Source organism: Anser brachyrhynchus, assembly GCF_964034855.1.
Source record: "Anser brachyrhynchus genome assembly, chromosome: 9".
Classification (NCBI taxonomy): domain Eukaryota; kingdom Metazoa; phylum Chordata; class Aves; order Anseriformes; family Anatidae; genus Anser; species Anser brachyrhynchus.
In genome coordinates, this window is record NC_137703.1 from 871,038 (window position 1) to 884,279 (window position 13,242).

A 13,242-nucleotide genomic window follows, 5' to 3' on the forward strand; every position below is an offset into this window, starting at 1 on the left:
GTTGCTCATCCATTGGTGTTGCTGGCCTTGGTAAATGGACGAGGAGGTGGACGTATCACTGCACACCCGCCTGAAATCCTGGGAGCTGTTCAGCTAGTTCTGAATCAAATCATGCTCTTAACTGCTGTTTTCTTTTTTTGTAACTTCTTTAGCAAAAGGTTCCTGTTGTTTCCCAGTCCTTCTCCGACAGGAGGTAGGGCTCGGTGCTCAGTGTGCTGTGAGCCTGCTGGCCAGCTCCGGCGCCTGGTGGCCGTGAGCAGCAGCTGGAGCGGGCTCGGACCCAGGTCCAGGCGCCCCCAGGGCCCCGCAGGGAGCCCCGGGCTAAGATGGCTGCTCCGGTGGTGCAGGGACCGAAAAGCTGCTGCTGCTGCGCGGGCGCTTCAACAGGCGCGCTTCATGCATCGCTGGCTGCGTCTTCCTGCCCGTACAGGATGTCTTGAGAAACTGCGGGATGGCTAGAAATGGTCTGTAAGGCTTCCTTCATCTGAGTTACTGTATTCTACGGGCTTAAATAATCCCTCAGAATAAGAAATTTGCAATTACAAAGAGAAAGTTTAAATGTATTTTCATCCTATGTCCCTCGTGGCATGGCTGTTACAAGGTAAACTATCGCTCAAAAGTTTTCCTTTTAAACTTTTCCCTTTGGGACATTCTGAAATAGGTTCTGGAAGTGGGAAGTGCTTATATTCTGCTGAAGGCATAGCTGTGAAGATGCCAATAACCATCCTCATTTATAACACCCAGGAAATGTGGGTGTTGCAATGCTGGACTCGCAGTGCTTCTGCCAGTCTGAACTTAATTCTCAGCACTGCAGCCTTTCGTGCTTGGACAGCAGCAGCGCGGTTTCCAGAGGGAAGGGCAGGCAACCGTTTCACAACTTTCAGAGGTCAGAATCTTACTTCGCTGCTGAGAGCTCTGTGTCAGCTCAGCCAGTAAGGGGTTCCTCTTTTTTGCTTCAGTTGTAATAACACATAGTGACTCTACCGCATAAAATGTTTTTCAGAATACTTTCTGTGTACACAATATACTTCTTTTTTTCCCTCATCTCCTAATTTATAGCTTTTTCTTTGAATGACACATGAAGCTGGAGCATACAATGAAATATTTCTTTATCTCTGCTGGGAAGATAATTAGTCCATTGTTCTGTGTGGTATCCCAGACGATAATCTGGGAGACCGCTGAATCTGAGATTTCCTTATGATTTCCTCTTTACCGTGCCCTGCCTGGACATCTTGTTACTGCAGAGCTTGTGCTTGATATCTCGAGGTAGTACTCCACAGTTTAATCTGCTGAAACCTATGAAACCTATATAATAGAATACACGAGTTGTAGGATATAGCAAGAAATCACATCGCATACGAATCAGGCATCAAACCAGTGATAAAGCAAACTAGACCTCTATCTTGTTGAAGGAGTGCTTTGAGGCCCAGCACAGGGACACAGCCAGCAGTGGCAGGTCCCCAGCGGGGCAGGACTGGCTCGGGCGGCTGCAGGTCACGGGCAGCCAGGTCAGCCCATGCTTACAGGAAAATGGGAAAATGACAGGAAAATGAAATTAAGTAAATCTGAAGTGCCAACGCAACCAAATAACAGCTTTGGAGCGAGGACCTTTAAAGCTGCGGGGAGGAGGGGGCACTGGGTGGGGAAAGCGGGGGCTCTGCGGCAGCCGTGCCAGCTGCCGGGGCTGCGAGCACCTCGGTGGCCACGCACCCACTTTGCTACTGCTACTGGTCCTGCGCGAGGAGGCGCGTTTTAGTCACTGGTCCATTTTTAAAGCTAGCTCCGTGTATGAAAAGGATCATTCGTACAGATGCTGGTCTACTGCAGTTATTTGCGGGACATCTGGGCAACAAAGAGTTTGCGCAGAAAACTTTGTGACCGGAACAACTGCTTTGTAAATGCCCAGTGTACTGATGTAAGCATGTGAAGAGGAAACAGACTCACGTATTCCTTTGTGGTAGAACAGAAACAGGAAAAGCAACAAATGATCCATTACAATATTCATTCCCAGACACTGCCAAGGCGTGTGCAGTCAATGCTGCAGTTATCTGAGCGGTGCATCTGTGCCCTTGCTTTATGTAATGACAGGCAAAGTGAGCTAAGTCAGGCAAATGAGAAAATAAGATGGGATACCAATTGTCACAACACCTTTACCCATCTAGGTTAAGGTTCTTTGAAACACAAATGTAAGTTCATGGCATACTTTCCTAAAAGGAAAATGATATGTCCTTTCAGTTTTCAGTTTTTATAAGAAAAAGTAAAAGGTAAATAACAGAAATAGCAAAAACCTCTCCCTTCCAACAAAGTGCCTTTGCTTCCCTGTACATTCAGTGCCCCGGGATGCTTCCCCAAAGCTGCTCTGTCTGGGCAGCTTTGAAGGAGGGACGTTGGAGTCATCCCGTTTTTCACAGAGGGTTTAGTAGTGCTGCATGGTCTGTTGTGGGGTGTGATTAGAGCACACAAAATGAAAAGTTAATTATATTATACCAGAGTATACAATAGAAGAAAAAGCTTTAAGGAAACAGCTGAGTTCAGACCTCTTGAGAAGTTACCGTTTCTCTCCCAAAGTGAAGGAATTATTCATTAAAGCTGAAAAGCACACTGTCAGCTCATTTCACAAAACGTAACTTAGCTTAGTTCAGCCCTGAGTACCGATGGGGGGAAAAGGCAAATTCAGGTTCCTGTAGTCCCCAAGCCTGACAAATTTCAAAGCAAATAGCAAAGTGATTTGGTTTATTCTGTTTAAGATTAAAGGATATGAAAGGTGTAATTCTGAGCAATCACTTGAAATTTCAGAAGCCAACAGAAACTCAGTATCAATAAATGACCAAAAATAGCATTCAATTGCAACAGATATGTTACTTTAGTACTTTTTTTTTCATTCGTAAGGTAAAAATAAACATATACTGGAACAACTGAGTATGGAGAGCAAGTGATGCTCAGAATTATAAACGCAAAGTGCACAATTTAGGGGGAAAAAGACAAGGATGAGGGGGAGAACATAGAAAGATGAAGCTCTAGCAGACCTACAAACCCCGGTGTGTTTGGTAGGAAAAAAAAGTTGAAACAAGGTGTCTGCTGATGGAGATATTTGACAGAAGAAACCTCCATGCCTGATACCTGAGATAAACCCTTTGTCTTTTTCACTCTTTTCTCTAACGTTGATTTCCCTTGTAGTTTCCGTGTAGTTTGCTATTCGTTTTGACTGCGAATGAACACCAGTCTCACGGCTTATAAGAAAATAAGTTGGTCGGGAATCCCAGTCTGGGGAAACAAGGACAGGCTGAAATTCAACCAGGTCTGAAAATGGGAGACTGTCGGGGGGGGAGCGAGCACTTGCGCTTATTTTTTAGCAGCAGGCACCGCTGCAGCGTCGCTACTTGTGGCAGCACCCAGCCGCAGCGTGTTGCTCTGGCAACCGTTTGCTTCAAGTCCAAAGCATCCGGCATGGTGTAGTAACATTTAAAACAGTTGTAGAAGGGATCAGAATTCAGAATAAAGTCACCTAGGAGCCCCTGGCATTCACTCTAACTGTTTTTTCCACGCCAAAAGAAGGCAGGCAGGAAGAGATGTGCGAACGTGCAATCCCAACCCGCATGTGCGTGGCGGTGTCAGCACAGCCCCGCCGGGAAGTGCCCGCACTGGGATGGAGCAGCGACCGGCGGTGGTGGGGAGGTAGCAGCGGTTTCAGACCAAACACAAAAACTTCACGACACGAGGGCCTTCTATAGCCTTTGTGTTTTAGTTCCCGTAGCACGTGGAACCGAGCTCTTGCGTGGCCCGTGGATGTGGCCAACTCCATCGCTGAGCGTCTGCGGCGCCGCGCTCCCCGTGGGCGAGGGACCGATGTGTAGCGGTTAGGGACGTAAGAACGGCGTGCCTCCTCGTGGACATCGCCGTGGTTCTTGGCGTGGTCTGAGTCACGCTGGCAGCAGAACGGGACTTCTTTACCACAAGCGTCCATTTCTTTGATGAACTAATTTTCCAAAGAGAAAGCTCCGTGGAAGTGGAGCGCTGACTATTTGTGACGCCCTCTAAATCTAAAGGCAGTCGCGGCCTCTGTGGAAACTTCCTGCTGTAACCCTGGTTTCTGCCGGGAGGCCGGGGCTGTGCCCGAAGCGGCCTGCAGCTACATCACCAGGGGCCGGGGAGGTACAGGAACTGCTGCAGCACTAGCCATAAGGTGACACGGTCTGAATTCTTCCCTGTGGAAGAAACCACAAACTGAAAGTCTGAGCGATGAAACAATAACTGAAAGTGAGGTTTTTGAGAATGCGTGTTTGTATCCATTCAAATATACTCGGTCTTATCAATGTTCCAGTGTTTCACAGAGTACAGTATTTTAAAACACGAAGCTAAGCAAGCCGTCTGCTGGAATCAGTGCAAACATTCAGAGGGTTTTGGCCTAAGTTCGGCTCAGACGTGATTGGTGCTTTGATATCAAAAGACAAAGAGAATTCTGCCATTGATTTTATTAATATAGCAAAATATAAAGTAGAGAACTTAAAAAACCATGTTTTTCAAAGGCATGGGAATATTTAATGGAAACTGTCAAAAAGAAGTGAAATAAAAACATGAAAGGTAAACTGTAAGCCTTGGGGATGGAACAGACTGCACATTGTAGAAGTGGGGATCCAAAGGAGGAAGCCTCAGTGAGGCAGAAGGGGCTGGGAAAGGGACCACAAAAGGTCACTTAACCCACTCCCTTGCCCCAGGGCAGGATGCAGGTACCTAAGTCACTCACCCAGATGAGTGTCTAGCCTTGATTTAGTATCCTGGGCAATCGTCTGTTTTATCCAGGTCCAGCCTGCATCTCTCTCACTGCAGTTTAAGCCCATCTTCTTGTCCTCCCCGCCATAAATGCAGAGACAAGATTACGCCCTGCTCTTTATACCCTCTTTAAATCTTGGGAGATTGTTGCCATGTTTCCTTTCAGTCCTGGCTCTGCCAGAACATTTCCAGTTCTTCCTACCGTCCTGCCCTCTGCGTGCCCACGGGCTGCAGTTGGAGGGGCCGGCCCCGCGCGTCCCCCCAGCTCAGTGCCGCCTGCTGCCGTTGAGCTCCCTCTGTGCACGGACATCAGCACCCTGGGAAGGGGCACGTTTATGCCTGACTGATCTACATTATTGCGGCTCACCTTTCTGTTAAATAGCGCTGCCATGCCTCTGCTGCAGAAACACGATGAGCTTTTAGAGATGAGGCACAGCCGCTGCGTCCTCTGCGGGCGGGCATCGGGGCGCAGGCCAGCGGGGCTGTGGCTCCGGCCCAAGGACCCCAGGCGAGGCCGGTGGCCTGCAGGCCCTGGCGTCAGGCCGGGCGCATCAGCTGGACAGTGCTGCTGCGGCGGCTCCTGTCAGAGCACAACCACGCCGCCGGCAGCGTCCTCCTGCCCCTCCGTCCGACGTGTGCCCGGGCAGGACGGGCTCCTGGCCGAGCTCCTGGAGGGAAGGGGGCTGCTCGGTGGGGAGGCTCAGCGCAGCACCCCGCGGGTGCCGGCCACCTGCTCTCGGCACAGCGCGAGCCGGGCCACCAGCTCGCCCTGGTGGGTGCCGGGGTTCCTCTAGTGAACGCTCCGTGCAATTTCAGGCAACGTTTTAATTAGAGCTGTAAATGAGCCGATCGGATCGCCTGCCCTGAGCCGAGCTGCAGCCCTGTGTGGGGTGCTGGCTGGGGGGCGCTGGCTGTAGGGCGCTGGATGTAGGGCGCTGGGTGTAGGGTGCTGGCTGTAGGGTGCTGTCCGGGGGGTGCTGGCTGTAGGGCGCTGTCCGGGGCTGCGCTCGGCCCCGCAGCGGCTGCCCCGTGCAGGCCGCAGCCCCCCGGGCCGGCGGGGCAGGGCCCGGCCCCGTGCCGGGCGCGGTACAGGCGCGGAGGGGGCCGAGGGGAGGCGGGTGAGCGCGGGGGGAGCCCCGAGAGGCCGGGCGGCGGTGCCGGAGCAGCCCGGAGCAGCGCGGCGCGGCCGTTTCCCGGCCCCCCCCCCCCCGCTTCCTCCCCTCCCGAAGCCGGGGGCGGCCGCGCGGGGCCGCGCACGTGTGCTCGGCGGCTCCGCACCGTGACTCATGAGCCGCCGGGGCGCTCCGGCGCGGGGAGGATGAGGCAGGCCGCTCCCCGCCGAGGGGGGGCCCGCGCCGCCGCCGCCGGTTACCTCGTCCGCGCCATCGCCTCGCCCGGCTCCCGGGGGCCGCGGGCGGCTTAGGTGAGGGGCCGGGGCCGGGGCGGGCCGCGGAGGGGCCCGGGGACCCCGCGGGGCCGGGGCCGGGGCCGGGGCCGCGCTTCCGGGCGGGCGGGGGGGCGGCGGCGGAAGCCGGGCGCTGGGGCCGGGGCCGGGGCCGGCGCGGGGAGCCCGGGCCGCTGCCACCGCCCGCCGCCGCCACCATGCTGCCGTGACTCGGCCGCGCCGCCGCCCAACGCGCCGCGCCGGGCCGGGCCGCCGGCATGACAGAGGTGAGCGCGGCGCGGCGCGGGCACGGCCCGGCTCGGCCCGGCGCGGCTCGGCGCGGCCAGGCCCGCAGCGGCGGCCCGCCAGGGGCGGCGGCGGCCCGGGAGGGGCCCGCGCGGCTCGGCGGGGGCGCGGGGCCGGGGCCCCCGGGGGCCGGGGGGGGGCTGAGGGCGGCCCCGGGCTGCGGGTGGCGGCGGGCCGGGCCGGGGCCGGGGCCGGGGCCGGGGCCGGGGCTGGGCGGGCCGGGGGCAGCGGGGCGCCGCGGCCGCCCTTCCCTGCCGGCCTCCTCCTCCTCCTCGCCCTGTTGTTGCTGTTATTATTGCCGTTATTCCTGTGGGGCGGAAAGTTGAGGAATGCCGAACTTCACCCGGCGGCCGCCCGCGGGGCAGCCCGTCACGGTGCCCGCCTGGCGCGGGAGGGGGGCGCGGGGACGCGGTCGGTGTGAAACGCTGGGTGAGGAGAGCTGCGAGCCCTGCCTGCCTTCCGCCGGGGGGTGCTTACTGGGCCCCAGGACGCGGGGCAGCAGCGGAGGGGCGCGGGTGACGGAGCAGTGCAGAAAGTGAAGCCGCGGGAGCAGGTGGAGAGAGGAGAGGTGGCGGGAGGGAGGCAGGAAACGAGGAGCGGCGGCACGGTGAGGAACTGGGCTCCCTCTTTAGTGCCACGGGGAAGAGGAGCCCCGTGAAATTACCGTGCCTTCCAGAGCCACAAGGAGCCGAGTTGCATAACGCGTAATTACCCGCGGAGGGGTTAAGGAGAGGAGCAGGCAGAGGCAGGAGCGCTGGGCCTCCCCAGCCCGGCCGTGCGGGCAGCGCCCGGCAGGCGGGAGAGGAGCTCGCTGCTGGCGTCGCCGAGAGCGGCGTCGAGCCCCCGGCGCTTGGAGGCTGGAACGTGGCACCGGGCCCGGCGGCACCGGGCTGCCCTCCTGGCGGGGGGGCGCGGGTCCAGCGGCAGGCGCTGCCGCCAGCCTGCTGCAGGCTGGGACCGCTGGCCGGGGGGTGCCGAGCGCCGAGCTGAGCGCCCCGCCTGCAGCATTGCGCTTCCTGAGGCCTCTGTCGCAGCCTTCCTCAGCTCGCGTCAGGCCAGGTGTCGGCTAGGCGCTGTAAAACGAAGTGGGGCTTCCCTGGCTTTGGAGGGCAGGCTTTGGAGCTGCAGAACTGCCTTGCTAGGCTGAGCGTGAGTAAAAGGTGCTTAAATAAATACGTGATGGCGATCGAACATTCGAGCTTTATAGGCAGTTAGTCTCTAGACTCGACGTTGAAAACATACTATCCTGTTATGTTGTGTGTATGAATTTATGGTGGTTGTGGACTCTGCCTAGCTTACATGACAACCGAAAGCACAGGATCCTGCAATTGTTATTTAGTTGGGTACCGAGAGAAGATGCGCAGGCAACAGATTTCTTAGTCTGATACGTGAGAGAGAAATCACAGGGCTTATTTGTTGTCTCATTCGCTTTGTTTTGATTGGCAGGAGAGGATCTGAGTCCAAGGATGCTTAGTTGTACTATGAGGCAGATGAATGAATGGGTAAAACTGAGTAATTTGTAATTCACTCGAGTCGCAAAACAGTGCAGAAGCCGTTCTGTAAAAGCTCCCGTCAGCTGCCACCGAGGATATCGCTTCCATACATCCACTTCACAGCGCTGGCGTTTCCCTGCGGTGGGAACAGCGGTGCTTAGTAATTTCTTTTCATTTACCCAGCAAATCCTCCTTTAAGTTCATTTTCTTAGAAGTGTTGTGAAGTACAGCTGAGCCACGTGCCGGATGGGCACAAGCTTTGTGTTTCTTTTTTCTGGTTTGAAATCTCTGTTGCAAACACAAGAAAAGGGGCGTTCAGGTGTGCCTGGTGACACGCTGCGCTCCGTAGCCTGCTGGGCAGATTGGCCACCCTGCTTCACCCTCGTGGCAGAAAGAGTCTGGATGTTCAGTCTGGTGAATTAACAGAGGTACTCACAGGTAGCATCTCCCGTAAGGAGCATCAGCAAATCAGTCTGGTTGGTGGAAGCGGGGAGTTTCACCGTTACGTTTCCCTGGCGTGTGATGGCCTGGCTGCAGAACAGGCTGCGCGCTCCGCTCCTGTGCGGGCAGACGTGGCCGCGGGGCGCCCTCCTCCTGGGTCGCGGTGTGCGGTGCTGGGATGGGGGCCTTCAGCCCAGCGCCTGTCGGTCGGACGCGGGAGATCCCCAAAACCTAGCTCTGAGCACGGTGCTCGAACGGGAAGGCAGCAGGGCGCCGTGGCCAGGCGGTCGTGCCAAGGCCCCTCTACGGGCTGGCCCCGGGGCGAGGAGCAGCGCCGGGCCACGCCGCCTCTTTGGGGCTGCGCGGGGGTGGCGTGTCCGTGCCTGCAGGTCTGGGACTCCATGGAAAAATCTCAGGGGGATTTGCTGACTTTCTTTAAACTGGAGCTGATGTTGATTCGTCCCGCTTTGGAAAGTTTAAACAAAGTAGTCAAGAATAAGCGTGAAAGGAGCTGCTTCAACCTGAGGTGCAGGCTTTCGTTTTCAGTTTTGGGGAAAGGTTAGCTTCCCGTGCGTCGTTCCACCTCTCGGATCCTAGTCCTCGGTCACTTCATGAAGTCAGAGATGCTGTTTATCGTTTACTAGTAATACTTAGTAATAATTACCGAGTTTAACTTTATTCTGCTTCCTGTGGTGAGCCAAGGACTGAATAAGCCAGCATTTTTTAGCCCCTCCGTGACAAATATCCCACGTTGACTCACGTTTGAAAGCAGCCCGTACCCTTGTTGCTTTCTTATAAAACCCCTCTCGTATGGAGGGTTCTGGGGCCTGACCCGTTTGCGTGTGAGAGGGGCGCTGGAAGTGCCGCCTGCCTGATTTCACAAGCAGGGGCTGCTGCTGAGGAGGCGGTAACGCAGTTCGCTGCAGCCCGTCCTGCGAGGAATGCTAGCGGGCGATAGAAGTACCGCCCTGTGGCCTTTGTATAGCGGCCAAGCTGCGCCGCGTTACCTCACTGCATCCTCTCTATTTTTATTTCCTTCAAGGACTTGTTTTATTCCGCTTCCTCAGAGTGAGCGCAGGGGTGGTAGCAGCACAGGGATGCCCGTGATGAGGAGGATGAGCCTTAGTACCTCCTGATGCCCGGCGCAGCGGGTGGTTGCTGCCTGGGAGCTGTGCGTATAAACTGTGGCCGTCGTTCTTCTGCCAGAGCCAACACCGAGGAAGGGGCACACATTGGGTTATGTCAGGCACCTTCAAGTAACAATTCATTGCCTTCAAAGGCATAATAGGTGTTTTCCTTTGCATTATGCACATTTTAAATGCAAATGCCATGAAAAGGTAATTTTGCTGTGAACAAAGATCAGCTCATTAAGATAAAGCTGCATAAAAAGTTGTTCCCTTTTGTTGTCAGTTTTGTTTATTTTTTTTTTACAATATTTGCCCACGCTGAGGATGACTTCTGTAATTATGAGCATTTATCAACAACATCTTGCCACTGCTGTCAAGAAGAAGTTTTACTGTGGCTGTGTTTTGTGTATTTTTATGAGGGTTTTCCAGTGTGAATGTGGAAGGACGCTCATGTCGGTGGCCAGCTGCTGGCGATGGGGTGGGTCTGCAGCACCTCGTGGCACGGCACCGCCGCGCACAGGCACCGCACGAGGGCCCGGATCCCTGCAGCGTGCGGGTCCGGGGCTTCGATGAGTGAGTTTGTATGCTAGCAGCCGCAGGGGAGAGGTCTGGGTGGGACGCCTGCCCCAGGTTTGGCGGCTCCTCGCTGTGCAGCGTCCCCCGTCGGCTCCGCGCGGCTCCGTGGCTGTTCCCTGCCGGCGGACACGGCAGCCTCCACTGCTTGTGCTTCTTGGGGCTTAGAGCAGTTGCCCCAGATTTTTTGTTAACAATTACGTATTGTAAACTCAGTTTCCCAAGTAATGCAGCAAAGTAAACAACATTTCCTTCCTATGAGCCCATAATTATTTACCAAAAGGATAAACATGTGAGTGCTTTTTTGTTGCTGTCCTTGGTGACGTTTGGAGCCTGCTCTGCCACGAGTGTGTGCGATGCAATTCCCGTCCTGTCAGCGAAAGTTTGGAGCGATTTGCAAGGGAAGAGAAAAGGACCGTTAAAACTGTACCACAGTTGTGGAGAAACTCGAGTACATCGCAAGACAACGAAATACACCTTCAGTACAGAGAGCTGGGAGGTGAGGGGCGTGCATACGGTGGTTCGTGATGGCGCTTAGTTCCTGGCCGCGCGTTGGAGTGAGCGAGCAGTGTTGCCCCGTCCCGTCCCGTCCCATCCCATCCCATCCCATCCCACCTGCGGCACTTGGTGCCGCGTGCTCGCCTCTGTCCCGGCTTCCCCTGGAGAGCAAAGCCAGCGGCAGCTCCCGTTAGGCAGGAGTAACTCCTGCTGCACGTTGCCGTGCTCCGCTCGGGGGCAGCAGTAACTCCTCTGCCTCGGAGGCTGACCTGAAAGCTCTTCCTCAGCCCCCGCTGGCCACCACCGGGGCAGGTACAGGTCGACGGCCGTGAGGCTGGCCGTGCCTGTCGGGCTGTGTGATGGCTGCGTGGGGCTTGGCGGGTGCTGACCTCCGAGTGAAGTCCAGCTCTGGATCAGGAGAATCGCTTTTCCTCTGGTATCAATTATTTTTGAAAATGTCTGCACGCTGTCAGCTGTACCCAGTGAAACAGCCCATGGTTCAAATGAAGTGCCTATGGTACAGGAGTCTATTACCTTCTAAAACGCCTTTGTTTAGGTATCTGGGAGAGCTCTCTTCTTAACATACTCTAAAGGAAAAAAAGGCTGCGGTAGGTCTAACCCCTTAGCTCTTGCTAAGGCCTAACTGTGTATTCACTAAATGCAGCTTGGGTTTTCAACGGGGTGATTGCTGTTTGCTATTAATTAGAGGCAACGGCAGCAGTTTGTAAGCTAAAGACACACTTATGTCACTAGGCTGCGAAGGAGTGCGCTCCGAGTTAATTTGTGTTCGAATCTACAGATTATGCAGAAAATCTGAGGAAGCCAGGACAGAGTAAACCCAAACCACGTGAGCTTTCCGCAGCCGTGTTCCCCTTTCAGTGAGCCAGGTGCACGCCAGCGCTAGGCCCGGCACGGCGCGGTGCGGGGCCAGCCCGAGCCGCTGCTGCCGCGGGGAAGAGCCGGAGGCGGGCGGGCGCCAGCCGGCCCCGGGCAGCCCGCGGGCACCGCGGGAAGCGCCCCGCCGCACCCAGCGTGGCGCCGTGGCATGTACACCAAGCGCTGCCGCCGTTTTGGGGCGTCAGTGTGCACGCTGTACGCCTTGGCGGCTGCCTCAGAGTGAGCTTGGGGACAGCGAAAAGAAAGAAGCACGGGACAGCTTGAAGTCTGCATTGCGTGTCACTCGCCGTTTCGAGAAGTGAGATTCCCCGCAGCCAGCCCAGCAGGGTTTGCCTCACTTTATCGGTTCTTTGTCTGAGTTTACAGGTGGCAGGTGAAATTTCAGAATATAGTCTGGGGTTTTCTGCTGGAAGCACACCTTACTGCCTGCCTCCGAGAGAGGCTTTTGTTGTAAAAGGAAGTTTTTTTTCAGTTACATACTTGTCATAAAAGGAATTTTTTTCTCCACTTAAACAGTTGCCATTAACATTACATTCGGAGCTGGTTCTTACAGAAAGTGCCTCCGTCTTGCTCGCAGTTGCCTAAAAAAAAGAAGAGCGCACACTGAATTTTCCCTTATCTCACTGTACCACATTTTATGTATCTCGTAGTAAGACGTTTTGTTTCTACGGTTTCAGACTTGGTGTTTTAGCAGATTAATAGACTTAGCAGCGCTGTTTATTAAGCTCAGTGATGATAACAATGTAATAAGTCATGAGACAGTCACGGATCATTTGGCAAAGCAAAACAGGCCTTGAGGTTGAACTTAGAGCAGGTATTTTTTGGAAAGAGAAGTAAAATGTTGCAGACACCGTAAATAACACTGCCTGACTTGGGTGGAAGCTCACGCTTGCCTGAGGAGCGCGATGGCACGTGCGTTCGCTCTGCGTGCACCGCACGCTGAGGCACAGCAGCGCTCGAGCAGCGCGTGCCCGCTGTTGGGCGCCGCACGCGTGAAGCACGGCGCCGCTCCCTGCGCAGCCCCCGTCAGTGTGCCGTGCTGTGCCTTGCCATGCTGTGCCAGGCCGGGCCGTGCCGAGCGGGGCCGGGGCCGCTGCGGCCCCGTCCGCATGTCCGGTGGCTGGGGCTGTGCCTCCGCGCTGTGCTGTGCTGCTGCTGCCTGCTGCCAGAGCCGGCCTGGCTCGGGAGGCTGAGTAAGGGCTTGGGAACCCAGTCCAGCTTTGGGCTCCGGGCCCAGTCCTCCTTCCAGAGAAGTTAATGGGAATCGTTCCTTCTAAAAAAGGCAGAGCGGCCGCAGCTCGCCCGCGTGGCCCGGCGAGGCCTCGCAGCCTGGAAGCCCGCAGCCCAGGCCCGCGGTGGGCCCGGGGCGGTGCCCGGGAGCAGGGCTCCTCGCTCCTCGCCCAACGTGGGCTTCCCCCGCTGGGGGCAGTTGCTGGTGGGGAGAACAGAGCTTGCTGCGGGGATTGGGTCTAGGTATATCCGAGGTCTCGAGCCCGTAAATCCCTCTTTACCCGAGCATACCGAGGAGTCTGTCAGGCTGGGGAAGCTCGACGGAGCGGGTGCATTTGTCAGGTTTTCCAAGCAGGTTGCCAAGCTGAAGGCAACCGTAATGAGGCCAGGATTCGCTGGAGAAAAAGAAAACAAACCACAACCAAATAAACCCAACCAAACAAGCAGCATACCCCCCAACTGCACCACGTGCCCGTGTGAGTGAGTGCACGTGCCCGAGAGCTGGGTTCAGGTGTCTGCCTGG

General features: G+C 56.0%; 1 protein-coding gene across 24 annotated transcripts in view; it reads left to right on the forward strand.

The window, feature by feature from the left end:
* Nucleotides 1-13,242, forward strand: part of MBNL1 (muscleblind like splicing regulator 1) — a 77,646-nt gene that overhangs the window by 2,149 nt on the left and 62,255 nt on the right. For 3 of the 24 annotated variants that reach the window (XM_080604749.1, XM_080604757.1, XM_080604756.1), the window contains exon 1: nt 6,021-6,193. The exons of 15 other annotated variants lie outside the window; for them this stretch is intronic. Coding sequence is in view for 4 of the 9 variants with exons in the window: in XM_080604765.1 (XP_080460891.1) it covers nt 6,433-6,441 (9 nt within the window). In the remaining 5 variants the exon portion in view is untranslated. Of the gene's footprint in view, nt 1-6,020; nt 6,194-6,295; nt 6,442-13,242 lie in introns of those variants that run through there. 6 more of the 24 variants (XM_080604743.1, XM_080604745.1, XM_080604747.1 and 3 more) reach the window with 4 other exon arrangements.